We start from the raw sequence: 19628 nt of genomic DNA, 5'->3' as shown, positions 1-19628 counted from the left end.
TTTCCAACTTCAAGAAACTGTACACAAAAGCTATGTTTGAAAGGTGCTTTGTAGTGACCTCAGAAACTCAACTGACTCTAAGAGAGTTTTGGAGAGATCACTTTAGCATCCTCAATTGTATAAACATCATAGATAAGGCTTGGGAGGAAGTGAATAAGAGGACCTTGAGCTCTGCTTGAAAGAAACTGTGGCCAGAATGTGTAGACAAAAGGGATTTTGAAGGGTTTGAGGCTAACCCTGGGAATCCTATACCAGTTGAGGAATCCACAAAAATTGTGGCATTGGGGAAGTCCTTGGGGTTGGAGGTTAGTGGGGAGGATGTGGAAGAGTTGGTGAAGGAGGACAATGAAGAATTAACCACTGATGAGCTGCTAGATCAACTTCAACAGCAAGAGGCCACACCTGAGGAAACTGCTTCGGAGGAGGGGATAGAGAAATTGAGGAAGTTGCCTACTTCAAAGATTAAGGAAATGTGTGCAATGTGGCTTAAAGTGCAAACCTTTTTTGATGAAAATCACCCTCACACAGCTATTGCAAACCGTGTTGGCAACCTGTACACTGACAATGTTGTGAAACACTTTAGGAATGTCATAAAGGAACGGGAGGTACACGCCTCTATGGACAGATATGTTGTGCGACAGAGGTCCAGTGACTCTCAAGCTGGTCCTAGTGGCATTAAAAGAACAAGGGAAGTAACCCCGGAAAAGGACTTGCCACCTCAAGTCCTAATGGAAGAGGATTCCTCTTCTAAACACTAACACCATCAACACTCCCCTCCTCCCATCCCATAAATCATCACCAGATCTTCAATAAAGGTAAGTGTCATGTAACTGTGCATGTCTTCTTCAGTTTGTATATTAAAATTAATACAGTGGACCCCCGGTTAACGATTTTAATCCGTGCAAGAGGGGTAATTGTTATGCGAAATAATCGTTATGTGAATGAATTTTCCCCATAAGAAATAATAGAAATAAAATTAATCCGTGCAAGACACCCAAAAGTATGAAAAAAAAATTTTTTTACCACATGAAATGTTAATTTTAATACACACAAACTGAAAAAGGCATGCACACTTACATGACACTTACTTTTATTGAAGATCTGGTGATGATTGATGGGACGGGAGGAGGGGAGAGTGTCGAACTTATTGTTTAGAAGGGGAATCCCCTTCCATTAGGACTTGAGGTAGCAAGTCCTTTTCCGGGGTTACTTCCCTTCTTCTTTTAATGCCACTAGGACCAGCTTGAGAGTCACTGGACCTCTGTCGCACAACAAATCTGTCCATAGAGCTCTGTACCTCCCGTTCCTTTACGATTTGTCTAAAATGGGCCACAACATTGTCATTGAAATAGTCACCAGCACGGCTTGCAACAGCTGTGTCAGGGTGATTTTCATCCATAAAGGTTTGCAGTTCAACCCACTGTGCACACATTTCCTTAATTTTTGAAGTAGGCACAATGGATTCCACAACTGGCATAGGCTTCTCAGGGTTAGCCCCAAACCCTTCAAAATCTTTCTTAATTTCCATACTAATTCTCACCCTTTTTACCACAGGGTTGGCACTAGAAGCTTTCTTGGGGCCCATGGTCACTTATTTTCCAGAAACAGCACCGAAAACACTGTAATAATACGAAATATTCCGAGTGTATGCTTGGATGTTACCGCGGAGGCTGGCTGGTAAACAATGGCACGGGCGGCACATGTGAGGCTGGCTGAGGGCGCACATTGGACGCGTCTCGGACGAAAATCGGTGAGCGGGTTTTTAATCGGTATGCGCGGCAAAAATTTTGCGATTAAAGTAAGCGGTATGCAGAATAATCGCTATGTGATGCCATCGTTATGCGGGGGTCCACTGTATTTCATGTGGTAAAAGTTTTTTTTTGTTCATACTTTGGGGTGTCAGGAACAGATTAATTTGATTTCCATTATTTCTTATGGGGAAAATTAATTCACCTAACGATAACTTCGCCTAACACTGAGCTCTCAGGAACGGATTAATAGCGTTAGGCGAGGGTCCACTGTATAAGTCTTACGAGCCACCGTGTTTAACGTATATATACAGTGGTCACTCAATAATCGTCCGGCCTGAAAGTCGTCCATTTCGGAAATAGACCTGTTTTTCTTCTAAATATTGGCTCACAAATGGTCCAGTAACTCGCTAATAGTCCTTCGTCCTGGACGTGTACTCACGCTCTGAGCCGCCTCGGCCTTTCCTTCCCAGCCAGTGTGCCATTGTTTACCAGTGAGCGACGGTCCCCTCACATGCTCCAGCGAAATATTTCATAATATTCCATTTATTTTAGTGCTTGCAAGTTATTTAAGTGCTAAATAAGCTACCATGGCTCCAAAGAAAGCTCCTAGTGCTAAGCCTTTGATAAAGAAGGTGAGAAATACGATTGAATTTAAGAAAAACATCATTGAACAATATGATAGTGGCGTACGTGTGGGCGAACTGGCCAGGATGTGTAACAAATCCCGTACAACCATATCTTCCATCATAGCCAAGAAAAAGGAAATCAAGGACGCTTTTGTTGCAAAGGGGGTAAATATGCTGACAAAAATGAGATCACCAGTACTCGAAGATGTTGAGAAGTTATTATTGGTGTGGATAAATGAGAAACAATTAGCAGGAGATAGTCTTATGATGTCGCTTATTTGTGAAATGGCTAGGCAGTTGCATGACGATTTTGTAAAGAAATTGCCTGCAACTAGTGGTGATGTGAGTGAATTTAAGGCCAGCAAAGGTTGGTTTGAGAGATTTAAGAAGCGTACTGGCATACACAGTGTGGTAAGGCATGGTGAGGCTGCCAGTTTGGACCACAAGGCGGCTGAAAAATATGTGCATGAATTCAAGGAGTACATAAACAGTGAAGGACTGAAACCTGAACAAGTGTTCAATTGTGATGAAACAGGCCTCTTTTGGAAGAAAATGCCAAAGAGGACCTACATTACTCAGGAAGAAAAGGTGCTGCCAGGACACAAGCCTATGAAAGACAGGCTGACGCTAATGTTCTGTGCTAATGCTAGTGGGGATTTCGAAGTGAAGCCGTTACTAGTGTACCATTCTGAAAATCCCAGTGTGTTCAAGAAAAACAATGTTATGAAGATTAAATTGTGTGTGTATTGGAGATCTAATAGTAAGGCATGGGTCACAAGGGACATTTTCGCCAAGTGGTTCAATGAAGTATTTGGCCCTAGTGTGAAGAATTACCTCTTGGAAAAGAAATTGGATCTCAAGTGCCTCCTAGTAATGGACAATGCACCTGCTCATCCTCCAAACTTGGATGACCTAATTCTGAAGGAGTTTGGGTTCATCACAGTAAAGTTCTTGCCCCCGAATACCACTCCTCTCCTCCAGCCCATGGACCAGCAGGTCATTGCAAACTTTAAAAAACTCTACACCAAAGCAATGTTTGAAAGGTGCTTGAATGTGACCTCAGACACTCACTTGACCCTACGAGATTTTTGGAAAGAACACGTCAGTATTCTCCATTGCATAAGCCTTATAGATAAGGCTTGGGAGGGAGTGACTACCAGGACTTTGAACTCTGCTTGGAGAAAATTGTGGCCAGATTGTGTCCACAAGAGGGATTTTGAAGGGTTTGGGGCTGACCCTGATGAGCCTATGTCAGTTGTTAAATCCACTGTGGCACTGGGGAGTTCCATGGGGTTGGATGTGAGTTTGGAGGATGTGGAAGAGTTGGTGGAGGACCACAACGAAGAGCTAACCACTGAGGAGCTGCAAGAGCTTCAGCAGGAACAGCAACAGATCGCAGCTCAGAATCTTGCTGCAGAGGAGGAGGAAGAGAGATGGAGGAAGGTGCCTTCTTCAGAAATTAAGGAGATTTTTGAAATGTGGGGTAACATGGAAAGATTTATGGAGAAACATCACCCAGAGAAGGATGTTGCAAGCCATATCAGCAACTTGTACAGTGACAGAGTCTTGGCCCATTTTAGGGAAGTTTTAAAGAGACGCCAGAAACAGAGCTCTCTGGACAGTTTTTTTGCGAGACAGGACTCCAGTGACTCTCAAGGTGGTCCTAGTGGCATTAAGAAACAGAGAAGAGAAGTAACCTCAGAAAAGCAATTGGTACCCAAGGTGTTGATGGAAGGGGATTCCCCTTCCAAACAGTAAATCATCCAATCTGTCTCCTTCTCCAGTCTTCCATACACAAAGAAGAATCACCAATAAAGGTAAATGTTATTCTGTTAATGTTTAATTCATCATGTGCCACTGTATTGTTTATGTACTACATCTATATTTCATGTAAAAAAAAATTTTGTTTTAATACTTCTGGGTGTCAGGAATGAATTAATTGAATTTACATTATTTCTTATGGGGAAAATTGATTCGTAAATAGTCCATTTCGATAATAGTCCCACTTCCAGGAACGGATTATGGACGATAATTGAGGGACCACTGTACTCCTAAATTCTAGCGGCTTCAAATCAAGCAGGAGAAAGCTGGTAGGCCCACATGTGAGAGAATGGGTCTGTGTGGTCAGTGTGCACCATATAAAAAAAATCCTGGAGCACGCAGTGCATAATGAGAAAAAAAAACTCCGACCATTTTTTAATTAAAATGCCGGCTTTGTGGTCTATTTTCGTATAGTATTTATGGTTGTATTCTCGTTTTTCTGGTGTCATTTGATAGAATGGAAAACATATTATAAAAACAGAGGTGATTTTGATTGGTTTTACTATGAAAAGAACCTGGAAATGGAGCTCAAAGTAGGAAAAATGTTTGATTTTTGCCGATGTTCAAAAGTAAACAAATGATGTCATTGTCCAATAAATGTCCAACTAGCCATTCTAATATGCAGTCATGAATGGGCTGACATTATTTGTAAAATTATTACAGTATTGCACTATTCTGCATAACAGTAAATCTTCTATTTTTTGTTTGAATAAAAATTCAAAATAGAAAGCAAGAGTAATATCAGAAGGGCGTGGAGATGTGACTGATGAACAAAGAAGATGTTATTTTAGAGCCAGGAATGTCTGTATTGTTCATTCTGGACCTTATTTTGAAATTGTCATATTTTTTAATTTTCGTGAAATTGGCCAAATTACAAATTTCTGACCATGTTATTGGGTAGTTGAAATCGGTAAATGGGCAGTTTCTTGTACTCAATCGATGGAAAAAACAAAGTTCTAAAGAAGTATTTTTTTTTTTTTTATTATCACACTGGCCGATTCCCACCAAGGGAGGGTGGCCCGAAAAAGAAAAACTTTCACCATCATTCACTCCATCACTGTCTTGCCAGAAGGGTGCTTTACACTACAGTTTTTAAACTGCAACATTAACACCCCTCCTTCAGAGTGCAGGCACTGTACTTCCCATCTCCAGGACTCATAACCCCTTCATAAATGTTACTTTGCTCACACTCCAACAGCACGTCAAGTATTAAAAACCATTCGTCTCCATTCACTCCTATCAAACACGCTCACGCATGCCTGCTGGAAGTCCAAGCCCCTCGCACACAAAACCTCCTTTACCTCCTCCCTCCAACCTTTCCCAGGCCAACCCCTACCCCGCCTTCCTTCCACTACAGACTGATACACTCTTGAAGTCATTCTGTTTCGCTCCATTCTCTCTACATGTCCGAACCACCTCAACAACCCTTCCTCAGCCCTCTGGACAACAGTTTTGGTAATCCCGCACCTCCTCCTAACTTCCAAACTACGAATTCTCTGCATTATATTCACACCACACATTGCCCTCAGACATGACATCTCCACTACCTCCAGCCTTCTCCTCGCTGCAACATTCATCACCCATGCTTCACACCCATATAAGAGTGTTGGTAAAACTAAAGAAGTACCTATCAAATTTCATTCTTTTGGTGTCATTACAATTGGGAAAAGATTCTCTATCATTTCATAAGAACTTTTTTTTTTTTTTTCAATTTTGCAACACCAGGAGTCACCTTACGATTGGGGGTTGCGACAGTCAAGGGGTTAATGTTTATCTTATTTCACCAACATATACCACATGCAACTCTGTATAGCACAAACTCCCTATTATTACTTATAGATACGTAGGTTTTACTAAAGTGTTACAGTATATTACGACCACTCTAAACCCGCATTTAGAAAACAAACTGAAAAATAATGATACAGGATATGCTTTCTAAAAGTAAACTTCTCCATTTCCCAAAGAGTAGCCATCTCTAAATGGATCATAAAAATACTACACTGAACATTAACCAGTGTAACAGTAGGATGTGTTAAGGTCATGATTCCTGGCCAAAATCACATAAATCAAAAGACAATAAGCCATTATATACAAATACAATTCCTTCAAGTTATAATTTATTGTCAAAATAATATTTAAAGTTAACAAGACAAATACGTGTAAGTATGTGAATGAACTGACACTGACACATATTCCTTAACCCTTTCAGGGTCCGTGCCGTAGATCTAAGGCTTTATGTTCAGGGTCCAAACCGTAGAAGTACACCATGAGCTCAGCTCACTCTAATAAGCTGTGAGTGGTAAATTTGGGCCTAGATATGAGAGAATACATCTATGTGGTATGTGTGCACCACATAAAACAAATCCTGCAGCACACAGTGTATAATGAGAGAAAAAACTGAGACCGTGATTTTCGATTAAAACAGCAACTTTGCAGTGTTTTTTCGTATATTTTTTATAGCTGTATTTGCGATTTCTTGGTCTCATTTGATAGAATGGAAGATATATTACAGAAATCGAGATGATTTTGATTGCTTTTAGCACTGGAAATGGCTTGAAACTGAACTCAAAATAGCGAAAATGTTAAATTTTTATTGATGTTCAAGAGTAAACAAACGACCTCACATATCTAATACACACCAGCTGGTGGGTCTAATATACATTCACAAATGTGGTGATGATATTTATACAATTATTACAATATTGCATAACAGTAAATCTTCTATCTTTTGGTTTGAATAAAAATTCATTATGTGAATAAAAAATCAAAATGGAATTCATTTGTAAAGCCTGAAAATGTAACTAATGAACAGAGGAAGTGTTAGTTTAGTGCCAGGAATGCCTGCATTGTTTATTCTGGACTCTATTTTGAAATTGGAATAGTTTGAACTTTGTGTTAAATTGGCCAAATTACCAATTTCCGATCACTTTATTTTGTAGTTGAAACAGTTGACTTGGTAATTTATTGTGCTCAATCGATAGAATAGAAGTAATACTAGTGAAATAGCTAAGAATTTGGTCAACTGGAATAATGTAATTGGCCTAAAATGGGAGTCAAAGTCGGCAAAATCGCTGATTCATAAATATCGCTGACACATCAAAATTCGCGAGAGCATAATTTCATCAATTTTCCATCAAATTTTGTACTTTTGTTTTATTACCTTCAGAAACAGATTCTCTACCATTTCATAAGAAAAAATTACAAAAATTTTTTTTTGAAAATTCTTGGACCCTGGTGGTGCACACTTCGAAATTTGGCCTCTGGACCCTAAAAGGGCTAACCCTTTGAGGGTCCAAGCCGAAGTTAAACGGTTTGTCCACAGGGTTCAAGAATTTTGAAAAAAAAAAATTTACTTTTTCTTATGAAATGGTAGAGAATCTTTTTCTGAAGGCAATAAAACAAAAAGTACAAAATTTGATGGAAAATTGATGAAATTACACTATCGCAAATTTTACTGCGTCAGCGATATTTACGCAGCAGCAACTGTGCCCACTTTGACTCCTATTTTAGACCAATTACGTTATTCCAGTCTTAGTTATTTCACTATTAGTTTTATTTTATCGACTGAACACAAGAAATTGTCCAATTAACAATTTCAACTATCCAGTAAGGTGATCAGAAATTGGTAATTTGGTCAATTTCACACAAAGTTCAAAATACAGTGGAACCTCTACTTACGAGTTTAATCCATTCCATGACCTTGCTCGCAACTGGATTTGCTCGTTTGCAGAGTCAATTTTCCTCATTTAAATTAACTAAAATGGAATTAATTCGTTCCAGTGGAATTCCAGGCACGAGAATAATTTCCCTCAACTCTACAGCTTATTTATCTATCACAATTCATGTAATATGACATAATAAACAATATTAATAACATAGAAACATGATATATACACTAGAATGAATAAAATACATGTCATTAGTTATGTGGCTAGTGGTGGTGACAGCAGCCATTGTTGTTGGGGTTTATAGGGCCACCACAGCGGCCATTCTTGCTCCTAACTACACCTACCATTCGACTTACGACCTGCTCAACTTACGACCACTCGACTTACGACCGTGTTTTTTATGCCAAATTTCTGGGAAATAAACAACTATTTGTGTTGTACACAGTGTTTATCCTAAACCTTAAAGTATAAAATACAGTTCTTACAGCATAAAAAGTAAAGTAAAACATGAAATACCAAAATAAAACAATAAAACAAAGTGATTACAAAAATGTTTTGTTGATATTCAGTAGTAAAGTTCGACTTACGACTATTTTGACTTACGACTTACGTCTCGGAACCGAACTCGGTCGTAAGTCGGATGGTAGGTGTACATGTGTAGAGAACCTAGGATAACCCAAAAAAGTCAGAGTGACTTATAAGTGCTACACTCTTAACCTCTTGACTGTCACAACCCCCAATCTTCAGGTGTCTCCTGGTGTTGCAAAAAAAAAAAAAAAAAAAAAAAAAAAAAAAAAAAAAAAAAAAAATCTTATGAAATGATAGAGAATCTTCTCCCGATTGTAATGACACCTAAAAAAAATTATGGAAACCTGACGGAATTACGCTCTCATGAAGTTAGCGACCTCAGCAATATTTACAAATAGGTGATTTCGCCCACTTTGAGCCCTATTTTCGGCTAATTCCATTGTTTCAGTCGACCAAACTCATAGCTATTTCTTTAGAACTCTGTTTTTTCTATTGATTGAGTACAAGAAACTGCCCATTTACTGATTTCAACTACCCAATAACATGGTCAGAAATTTCCAATTTCATGAAAATTAAAAAATATGACAATTTCAAAATAAGGTCCAGAATGAACAATGCAGACCTTCCAGGCTCTAAAATAACATTTTCTTTGTTCATCAGTCATGTCTCCAGGCCTCTGATATTACTCTTGCTTTTTACCTTGAATTTTTATTCAAACAAAAAATAAAAGATTTACTGTTGTGCAGACTACTGCAATACTGTAATAATTGTACAAATAATGTCAATTCATTCATTACTGCCTATTAGAATGGCTAGTTGGACATTTATTGGACAATGACATCATTTGTTTACTTTTGAACATTGGCAAAAATCAAACATTTCCCCTACTTTGAGCTCCATTTCCAGGTTCTTTTCATACTAAAACCAATCAAAATCACCTCTATTTCTATAATATGTTTTCCATTCTATCAAATGAGACCAAGAAAACGAGAATACAACCACAAATACTATACGAAAATAGAACACAAAATCAGCATTTTAATTAAAAAAAAAACGGTGGGAGTTTTTTTTTTCTCATTATGCACTGCGTGCTCCAGGATTTTTTGTATATGGTGCACACTGACCACACAGACCCATTCTCTCACATGTGGGCCTACCAGCTTTCTCCTGCTTGATTTGAAGCCGCTAGAATTTATGAATATATATACGTCAATTGCTGGTTTCTTTTTCTGTCTCATAAACACGCCAGATAACAGGGATATCTTGCTACTCCTACTTACACTTTGGTCACACTTCACAGACATGCACATGCATATATATATATACATACATCTAGGTTTTTCTCCTTTTTCTAAATAGCTCTTGTTCTTCTTTATTTCTTCTATTGTCCATGGGGAAGTGGAAAAGAATCTTTCCTCCGTAAGCCATGCGTGTCGTATGAGGCGACTAAAATGCCGGGAGCAATGGGCTAGTAACCCCTTCTCCTGTAGACATTTACTAAAAAAGAGAAGAAGAAAAACTTTACAAAACTGGGATGCTTGAATGTGCGTGGATGTAGTGCGGATGACAAGAAACAGATGATTGCTGATGTTATGAATGAAAAGAAGTTGGATGTCCTGGCCCTAAGCGAAACAAAGCTGAAGGGGGTAGGGGAGTATCGGTGGGGGGAAATAAATGGGATTAAATCTGGAGTATCTGAGAGAGTTAGAGCAAAGGAAGGGGTAGCAGTAATGTTGAAGGATCAGTTATGGAAGGAGAAAAGAGAATATGAATGTGTAAATTCAAGAATTATGTGGATTAAAGTAAAGGTTGGATGCGAAAAGTGGGTCATAATAAGCGTGTATGCACCTGGAGAAGAGAGGAATGCAGAGGAGAGAGAGAGATTTTGGGAGATGTTAAGTGAATGTATAGGAGCCTTTGAACCAAGTGAGAGAGTAATTGTGGTAGGGGACCTGAATGTTAAAGGAGGAGAAACTTTTAGAGAGGGTGTGGTAGGTAAGTTTGGGGTGCCAGGTGTAAATGATAATGGGAGCCCTTTGACTGAACTTTGTATAGAAAGGGGTTTAGTTATAGGTAATACATATTTTAAGAAAAAGAGGATAAATAAGTATACAAGATATGATGTAGGGCGAAATGACAATAGTTTGTTGGATTATGTATTGGTAGATAAAAGACTGTTGAGTAGACTTCAGGATGTACATGTTTATAGAGGGGCCACAGATATATCAGATCACTTTCTAGTTGTAGCTACACTGAGAGTAAAAGGTAGATGGGATACAAGGAGAATAGAAGCATCAGGGAAGAGAGAGGTGAAGGTTTATAAACTAAAAGAGGAGGCAGTTAAGGTAAGATATAAACAGCTATTGGAGGATAGATGGGCTAATGAGAGCATAGGCAATGGGGTCGAAGAGGTATGGGGTAGGTTTAAAAATGTAGTGTTAGAGTGTTCAGCAGAAGTTTGTGGTTACAGGAAAGTGGGTGCGGGAGGGAAGAGGAGCAATTGGTGGAATGATGATGTAAAGAGAGTAATAAGAAAAAGTTAGCATATGAGAAGTTTTTACAAAGTAGAAGTGATGCAAGGAGGGAAGAGTATAGGGAGAAAAAGAGAGAGGTTAAGAGTGGTGAAGCAATGTAATAAGAGAGCAAATGAGAGAGTGGGTGAGATGTTATCAACAAATTTTGTTGAAAATAAGAAAAAGTTTTGGAGTGAGATTAACAAGTTAAGAAAGCCTAGAGAACAAATGGATTTGTCAGTTAAAAATAGGAGAGGAGAGTTATTAAATGGAGAGTTAGAGGTATTGGGAAGATGGAGGGAATATTTTGAGGAATTGTTAAATGTTGATGAAGATAGGGAAGCTGTGATTTCGTGTATAGGGCAAGGAGGAATAACATCTTGTAGGAGTGAGGAAGAGCCAGTTGTGAGTGTGGGGGAAGTTCGTGAGGCAGTAGGTAAAATGAAAGGGGGTAAGGCAGCCGGGATTGATGGGATAAAGATAGAAATGTTAAAAGCAGGTGGGGATATAGTTTTGGAGTGGTTGGTGCAATTATTTAATAAATGTATGGAAGAGGGTAAGGTACCTAGGGATTGGCAGAGAGCATGCATAGTTCCTTTGTATAAAGGCAAAGGGGACAAAAGAGAGTGCAAAAATTATAGGGGGAGAAGTCTGTTGAGTATACCTGGTAAAGTGTATGGTAGAGTTATTATTGAAAGAATTAAGAGTAAGACGGAGAATAGGATAGCAGATGAACAAGAAGGCTTTAGGAAAGGTAGGGGGTGTGTGGACCAGGTGTTTACAGTGAAACATATAAGTGAACAGTATTTAGATAAGGCTAAAGAGGTCTTTGTTGCATTTATGGATTTGGAAAAGGCGTATGACAGGGTGGATAGGGGGGCAATGTGGCAGATGTTGCAGGTGTATGGTGTAGGAGGTAGGTTACTGAAAGCAGTGAAGAGTTTTTACGAGGATAGTGAGGCTCAAGTTAGAGTATGTAGGAAAGAGGGAAATTATTTCCCAGTAAAAGTAGGCCTTAGACAAGGATGTGTGATGTCACCGTGGTTGTTTAATATATTTATAGATGGGGTTGTAAGAGAAGTAAATGCGAGGGTCTTGGCAAGAGGCGTGGAGTTAAAAGATGAAGAATCACACATAAAGTGGGAGTTGTCATAGTTGCTCTTTGCTGATGACACTGTGCTCTTGGGAGATTCTGAAGAGAAGTTGCAGAGATTGGTGGATGAATTTGGTAGGGTGTGCAAAAGAAGTAAATTAAAAGTGAATACAGGAAAGAGTAAGGTTATGAGGATAACAAAAAGATTAGGTGATGAAAGATTGGATATCAGATTGGAGGGAGAGAGTATGGAGGAGGTGAATGTATTCAGATATTTGGGAGTGGACGTGTCAGCAGATGGGTCTATGAAAGATGAGGTGAATCATAGAATTGCGAGGGGAAAAGGGTGAGTGGTGCACTTAGGAGTCTGTGGAGACAAAGAACTTTGTCCTTGGAGGCAAAGAGGGGAATGTATGAGAGTATAGTTTTACCAACACTCTTATATGGGTGTGAAGCATGGGTGATGAATGTTGCAGTGAGGAGAAGGCTGGAGGCAGTGGAGATGTCATGTCTGAGGGCAATGTGTGGTGTGAATATAATGCAGAGAATTCGTAGTTTGGAAGTTAGGAGGAGGTGCGGGATTACCAAAACTGTTGTACAGAGGGATGAGGAAGGGTTGTTGAGGTGGTTCGGACATGTAGAGAGAATATAGCGAAACAGAGTGACTTCAAGAGTGTATCAGTCTGTAGTGGAAGGAAGGCGGGGTAGGGGTCGGCCTAGGAAATTTGCAGGGAGGGGGTAAAGGAGGTTTAGTGTGCGAGGGGCTTGGACTTCCAGCAGGCATGCATGAGCGTGTTTGATAGGAGTGAATGGAGACAAATGGTTTTTAATACTTGACGTGCTGTTGGAGTGTGAGCAAAGTAACATTTATGAAGGGGTTCAGGGAAACCAGCAGGCCGGACTTGAGTCCTGGAGATGGGAAGTACAGTGTCTGCACTCTGAAGGAGGGGTGTTAATGTTGCAGTTTAAAAACTGTAGTGCAAAGCACCCTTCTGGCAAGACAGTGATGGAGTGAATGATGGTGAGAGTTTTTCTTTTTCGGGCCACCCTGCCTTGGTGGGAATCGGCCAGTGTTAATAAAAAAAAAAAAATTGTATGAACACGTGAGGGGACCGTCGCTCACTGGTAAACAATGGCACACTGGCTGGGAAGGGAGGCTGAGGCGGCTCAGAGCTGTGAGTACGCGTCCAGGACGAACGATGATTAGCGAGTCAACCGACCATTTGCAAGCCAATGTTTGGACTAAAATATCGTGACTATTTCTAAAAAGGACGACTACCGAGCGCAACTATTATCGAGGGACCACTGTACGTATCTGGAAAAACTCGCACGTGGATGCACTCCTAAGTAGAGGTTCCACTGTATTCCAATTTCAAAGTAGGGTCCAGAATAAACAATGCAGACATTTCTGGCACTAAAATAACACTTCCTCTTTTTATTAGTTATGTTTCCAGGCTAAACAGATGAATTCCATTTTTATTTTTCATTCACAAAGAATTTTTATTCACACCAAAAAATAGAAGAGTTACTCTTATGCAATATTGTAATAATTGTATAAATAATATCAGTGCATTTGTGAATGCATATCAGACCCACCAGTTGATGTGTATTGGACATGTGACGTCATTTGTTTACTCTTGAACATCGGCAAAAATTGAATATTTCCTCTACTTTGAGCTCAATTTCAAGCTATTTTCAGTACTAAAACCAATCAAAATCATCTGTATTTCTGTAATATATCTTCCATTCTATCAAATGAGACCAAGAAACCACAAACATAACTTTAAAAAACATACAAAAAATACACCGCAGATTCGCTGTTTTAATCCAAATACATACATGGTAGTAGTTTTTTTTCTCATTATGCACTGTGTGCTGCAGAATTTGTTTTATATGGTGCACACTTACCACACAAATCCATTCTCTCATATCTAGACCCAAATTTACCACTCACAGCTTATCTGAGTGAGCTGAACTCATGGCGTAGAACTATGGCTTGGACCCTGTGTACAAGGCGTAGAACTATGGATTGGACCCTCAAAGGGTTAATATTTTGTAACACAAAAAAATAATTAACTAAATATTATTATACATTACAGTACAGTAATTTATTTCATTACTCTATGCCAATAATATTTAACACACTGAGGTAAGGTGACTCAAAAGAAGAAGAAACACTTCACCGTCATTCACTCTATCACTGTCTTGCCAGAGGCACACCAATATTATAGTTCAGATGCCCCTCCAAACTGCAACATCCTTTAGAATGTAGGCACTGTACTTCCCACTTCTAGGACTCAAATACAGCCAGCTAGTTTCCTCGAATCCCTTCATAAACACTGCCGTTCTCACACTCCAATGGCATATCAAATCATAAACACCACTTGTCCACACTCACTCTTATCTAACACGCTAAACACAAGCCTGTTGCATGTTCAAATCCCTGGAACTTGAAACCTCTTAACCCTCTCCTTCTAATCTTTCCTATGATGGCCCCCTATCCCTCTTATCCCTCCACCCCAGATTTATACATGCTCCTAGTCATCTTATTTTTCTCCATCAATGTTTCCACATTATAATAACTATATTCTAAAAGAAAAAATATGCATTACTTATTGAAAAATATCTAATAGAAGAAAAGAGTAAAAATATTAAGGCACAGTAATACCTACCTAATGTGGACCTATTCTTGACAACTAAGAAAACATGGTACCCAAACAAAGATACCAGACTGATGGCGAACATAATGGAAACGAAGAAGACGAACAGTATGTGAAACTTTCCATCAACATCAAGCTGATTCTGTGGAAAAAGTGAATAGCTCTTAAAATTAACACTGATATTTCATAGATCAATATTCATTCAATCAGTGAAAACTGATAGTAGTGTTAAATGTAGGTACTGCAATAAGAACAGAAGCTGCATTAAGGAGTAAAGCTTTATCAAATGCATACATAACATTTAAAAGAACAATAAAGCTAAGGTGGTTACTATGTGAATGTTCATCATATAGCACTCCAGTAAAAAGTGTTAATTATTTCACAGGAAATCAACTTTGGTGAAGTGATAATTAGGCAATTACCAATTTGTGATTATTTGTTGTTACAGGGGTACTGTCGTGATCAAGGTATTCAGTCTTCAATATTTAATTTGAGAGTGAAAGTTTTAGTCTCCAGTGGTTGCAGCACATATTACCTACCTTAGATCCCATTCCAGTATTCTATCACTATGTGTTAGAAAAACTTTCTAGGTATCCTTTCTGTGGCTCTGGTTCTTCAGTTTATATTTATGGACTCTTGTTCAGCCAGTTTATTGGGATAGGAAGTATTCCTAATCAATTATTTCCCATTTGCTACAAAAAGTTTCTTTCAGTACTCATTTCCAAATCTTAAGCCTACTAAGACTGCATTCTAACATTTAAGACAAGAGATGAATCCCCCCCATCCCCTGCCCTTGAACACATAATCACTTCAATCATCATCTTGCAGCTGTATCTACCTGGAGTAAGCATCAATAGCAGTTGACATGAGTTTCTGAAAAAAAAAAACAAATGATATTGACCTTCAGCAAAGGCACTGTTTCCCACTGCATGCATACAGATTTAAAAATGTATAAACTCAAGGAATTAGCTTAATATGACAGGAGACTAAATCGATAAAGTACATCTAACTTTAGGTGCACTGGGAAAGTGGGTGACAGACTTGGCATGATGTTGGTAGCCAGGCTGGAGTTTAAGAAGCTGAGAAAAGTGGTGCACTTTAAATAGGAGATGGGGAATTTGCAGTTCAGTGGGGTAGCTAAGGAGTGAGTGACAGTCAGGTTTTCTCATTTTGGATCACCCATCCCAAATGGGAAGCTGCTGACGAGCAAGAGAGGTACACTCACACGTTAGTTGTCTGTGGAAGTACCACCATGGAAGAACTGGAGGTCAAAAGAATTGTTTTTAGAAGAGGCCAAAGGAAAGACAAAGATGCCCACTCAGTAATGCAGGGCCAATAGTTAAAAAAAAAAAAAAGTGTTTTCCAAAAGATATCTCCACAGATGTTTCTTGAATAACTTGATAAAAGTGCAAGACACAGGGAGACAGTTTGCTCTAAAAAACAAATGAAAACACAAAACATAGTGCTATATTTTAGAATTAGCTACATAAATACAGTAAACTATATTACAGTCTTGATAATTAAACATGTAAAAATCTGCTATAGTTTGAAACAATTTGTTTTTAAAACAAATTAGAGTAAGCTTCATTGCTGCTACAGCCCATTCTACATGTTAATAGTTTCTAGTTTTTCCATATTTTTTTTTTGTTCTCTTACTCCTTGAAGTGAACAGCTGTCTAAAATGAACTGAAACTCAAGTGATAAGTTTGGTAATAGTGTAAAGAGAAAAATTACATTAATTCTTATGGAGAAAGTGAAAATTTTACATAGTTAAATAAGGGCCTATTATTATAAAGCCTGTGTGATTTCTGGTGTTGGTAATTTAGCAATATGCAACATTAGGAAGCAATCTGAAAAGCTGCTGAAATACTAAGCTCAGTGTGACTTGTTTAAGAAAAATTGCTTAGTGCAGAACAATATATGGGGCTAGAACAATAAACCTCAATGAGGTCACAACAAAGGTATAGAGTGCTTATCTCTAATCCAATCCTCATAAAACAAAGAGGATAAACACTTTCATAAAGATTTGGAAACTAGCAAGCCATTGTCACTGCATGGTCACACAAACTGAAGTTGTTTCACAATATCTGTTGGCTGAATGAGAGTGGTGAAAAAATTTTTAAATGATGAAGAGGCCACTACAGAGTACATAACTGTTATACAGAAATTAGGCAAGATGAAAAGCTACCTCCAAAACAAATTTATGGTGCAGATGAAACTGTCATTGCATTCCTTGTAACATACACACTGATGAATCAGACACTTATGCAACACTTGAACACCTTTACCGTAGAAACGTTTTGCCAACCAGTGGCTTCCTCAGTCCCATACAGAGAAGAAGAGTTGAAGATCAGAAGGAGTTTGAGGTAATCAGCCCCTCAGCCTGGAGTCGATGTGATCAAGACTGATGGACTGATCAAATCGACTCCAGGCTGAGGGACTGATTACCTCAAACTCCTTCTGATCTTCAACCCTTCTTCTCTGTATGGGACTGAGAAAGCCACTAGTTGGCAAAATGTTTCCACAACAATGATTCCCAGGTGTTGAACAAAGTCTAAATCATTATCTAGTTGATTCTCTGAACCATTTATCTGCAACATACATATTGGCAGAGATGAAACTGTGCTGCTTGGAGTCAAGTATGTCAAGGAAAGGCTCACTATCCTTACGAGGTTACCTGATTTTTTCTTTTCCTTTTTTTTCCCCCTCCAACTTATCATTTTTATTTTGCTCATAATTCGAGATCACATCCAATTGTCTTCAAAATTTTAATGCTTATGCACGGTCACCAGTGTCATATTCTTGTAACAATTAGCATGGGAAAGTGACCTATGGCCAAAGTTTTTGAACCCATTCCCAGCATCCTGGAATGGTTCAGATAACCTCCAAAACCCTCAGTGACATAGCTTCAAACATTTACAAAAATGTGCTACCTAATTTGACAATAGCAGAGAGCAAATTTAAAGTGTGTAGGTGTATATCTGACTATTTTTTACATATTAAAGTTATTTTTTTTTTTTAACAAGTCAGCCATCTCCCACCGAAGCAGGGTCACCCAAAAAGAAAGAAAATCCCCAAAAAGAAAATACTTTCATCATCATTCAACACTTTCACCTCACTCACACATAGTCACTGTTTTTGCAGAGACGGTCAGAATACAACAGTTCAAAAGCATATACGTATAAAGATACACAACATATCCCTCCAAACTGCCAATATCCCAAACCCCTCCTTTAAAGTGCAGGCATTGTACTTCCCATTTTCAGGACTCGAGTCCGGCTATATAAAAATAACCGATTTCCCCGAATCCCTTAACTAAATATTACCCTGCTCACACTCCAACAGCTCATCAGGTCCCAAACACCATTCATCTCCATTCACTTCTATCTAACACGCTCATGCATGCTTGCTGGAAGTCCAAGCCCCTCACCCACAAAACCTCCTTTACCCTTCCCTCCAACCTTTTCGAGGATGACTCCTACCCCGCCTTACTTCCCCTACAGACTTATACACTCTCCATGTCATTCTACTTTGATCCATTCTCTCTAAATGACCAAACCACCTCAACAACCCCTCTTCAGCCCTCTGACTAATGCTTTCACTAACTCTACACCTTCTCCTAATTTCCACACTCCAAATTTTCTGCATAATATTTATACCACACATTGCCCTTAGACAGGACATCTCCACTGCCTCCAACTGTCTCCTTGCTGCACCATTTACAACCCAAGCTTCACACCCAAATAAGAGTGTTGGTACCACTCTGCTTTCATACATTCCCCTCTTTGCCTCCATAGATAACATTTTTTTTGTCTCCACATATACCTCAACACACCACTCACCTTTTTTCCTTCATCAATTCTATGATTAACCTCATCCTTCATAAATCCATCCGCTGACACATCAACTCCCAAATATCTGAACACATTCACTTCTTCCATACTTCTCCTCTCCAATTTGATATTCAATTTTTCTTTATCTAAATCATTTGATACCCTCATCACCTTACTCTTTTCTATGTTCACCTTCAACTTTCTACCTTCACACACACTCCCAAACTCGTTCACTAACCTTTGCAATTTTTCTTTAGAATCTCCCACAAGCACAGTATCATCAGCAAAAAGTAACTGTGCCAATTCCCATTTTGTATTTGATTCCCCAAAATTTAATCCCACCCCTCTCCTGAACACCCTAGCATTTACTTCTTTTACAACCCCATCTATAAATATATTAAAAAACCATGGTGACATTACACATCCCTGTCTGAGACCTACTTTAACTGGAAAGTATTCTCCCTCTCTTCTACACACCCTAACCTGAGCCTTCGGCCGTCTCCCACTGAAGCAGGGTGACCCAAAAAGAAAGAAAATCCCCAAAAAGAAAATACTTTCATCATCATTCAACACTTTCACCTCACTCACACATAATCACTGTTTGTGCAGAAGTGCTCAGAACACAACGCCTTAAAAGCATATACATATAAAGATACACAACATATCCCACCAAACTGCGAATATCCCGAACCCCTCCTTTAGAGTGCAGGCATTGTACGTACTTACCATTTCCAGGACTCAAGTCCGGCTATATAAAAATAACCGGTTTCTCTGATTTTTTTTTTTTTTCAACAAGTCGGCCGTCTCCCACCGAGGCAGGGTGACCCAAAAAAGAAAGAAAATCCCCAAAAAGAAAATGCTTTCATCATCATTCAACACTTTCACCACACTCACACATAATCACTGTTTTTGCAGAGGTGCTCAGAATACAACAGTTTAGAAGCATATACATGTACGTATAAAGATACACAACATATCCCTCCAAACTGCCAATATCCCAAACCCCTCCTTTAAAGTGCAGGCATTGTACTTCCCATTTCCAGGACTCAAGTCCGACTATATGAAAGTAACTGGTTTCCCTGAATCCCTTCACTAAATATTACCCTGCTCACACTCCAACAGATCGTCAGGTCCC

At 38.9% G+C, this 19628-nt stretch overlaps 1 protein-coding gene across 5 annotated transcripts in view; it reads right to left on the bottom strand.

Annotated features, from left to right (window-relative positions):
• LOC128694636 (palmitoyltransferase ZDHHC20-A) overlaps positions 1-19628 on the bottom strand; it is a 294832-nt gene that overhangs the window by 169533 nt on the left and 105671 nt on the right. For all 5 annotated transcript variants that reach the window (XM_070095949.1, XM_070095948.1, XM_070095952.1 and 2 more), the window contains exon 8: positions 14673-14802. In XM_070095949.1, coding sequence (XP_069952050.1) covers positions 14673-14802 — 130 coding nt within the window. The remainder of the gene's footprint in view (positions 1-14672; positions 14803-19628) is intronic.

This window comes from Cherax quadricarinatus, chromosome 51 (genome assembly GCF_038502225.1).
Source record: "Cherax quadricarinatus isolate ZL_2023a chromosome 51, ASM3850222v1, whole genome shotgun sequence".
In the NCBI taxonomy this organism is placed as follows: domain Eukaryota; kingdom Metazoa; phylum Arthropoda; class Malacostraca; order Decapoda; family Parastacidae; genus Cherax; species Cherax quadricarinatus.
This window is presented reverse-complemented; position numbering and strand designations above follow the sequence as displayed.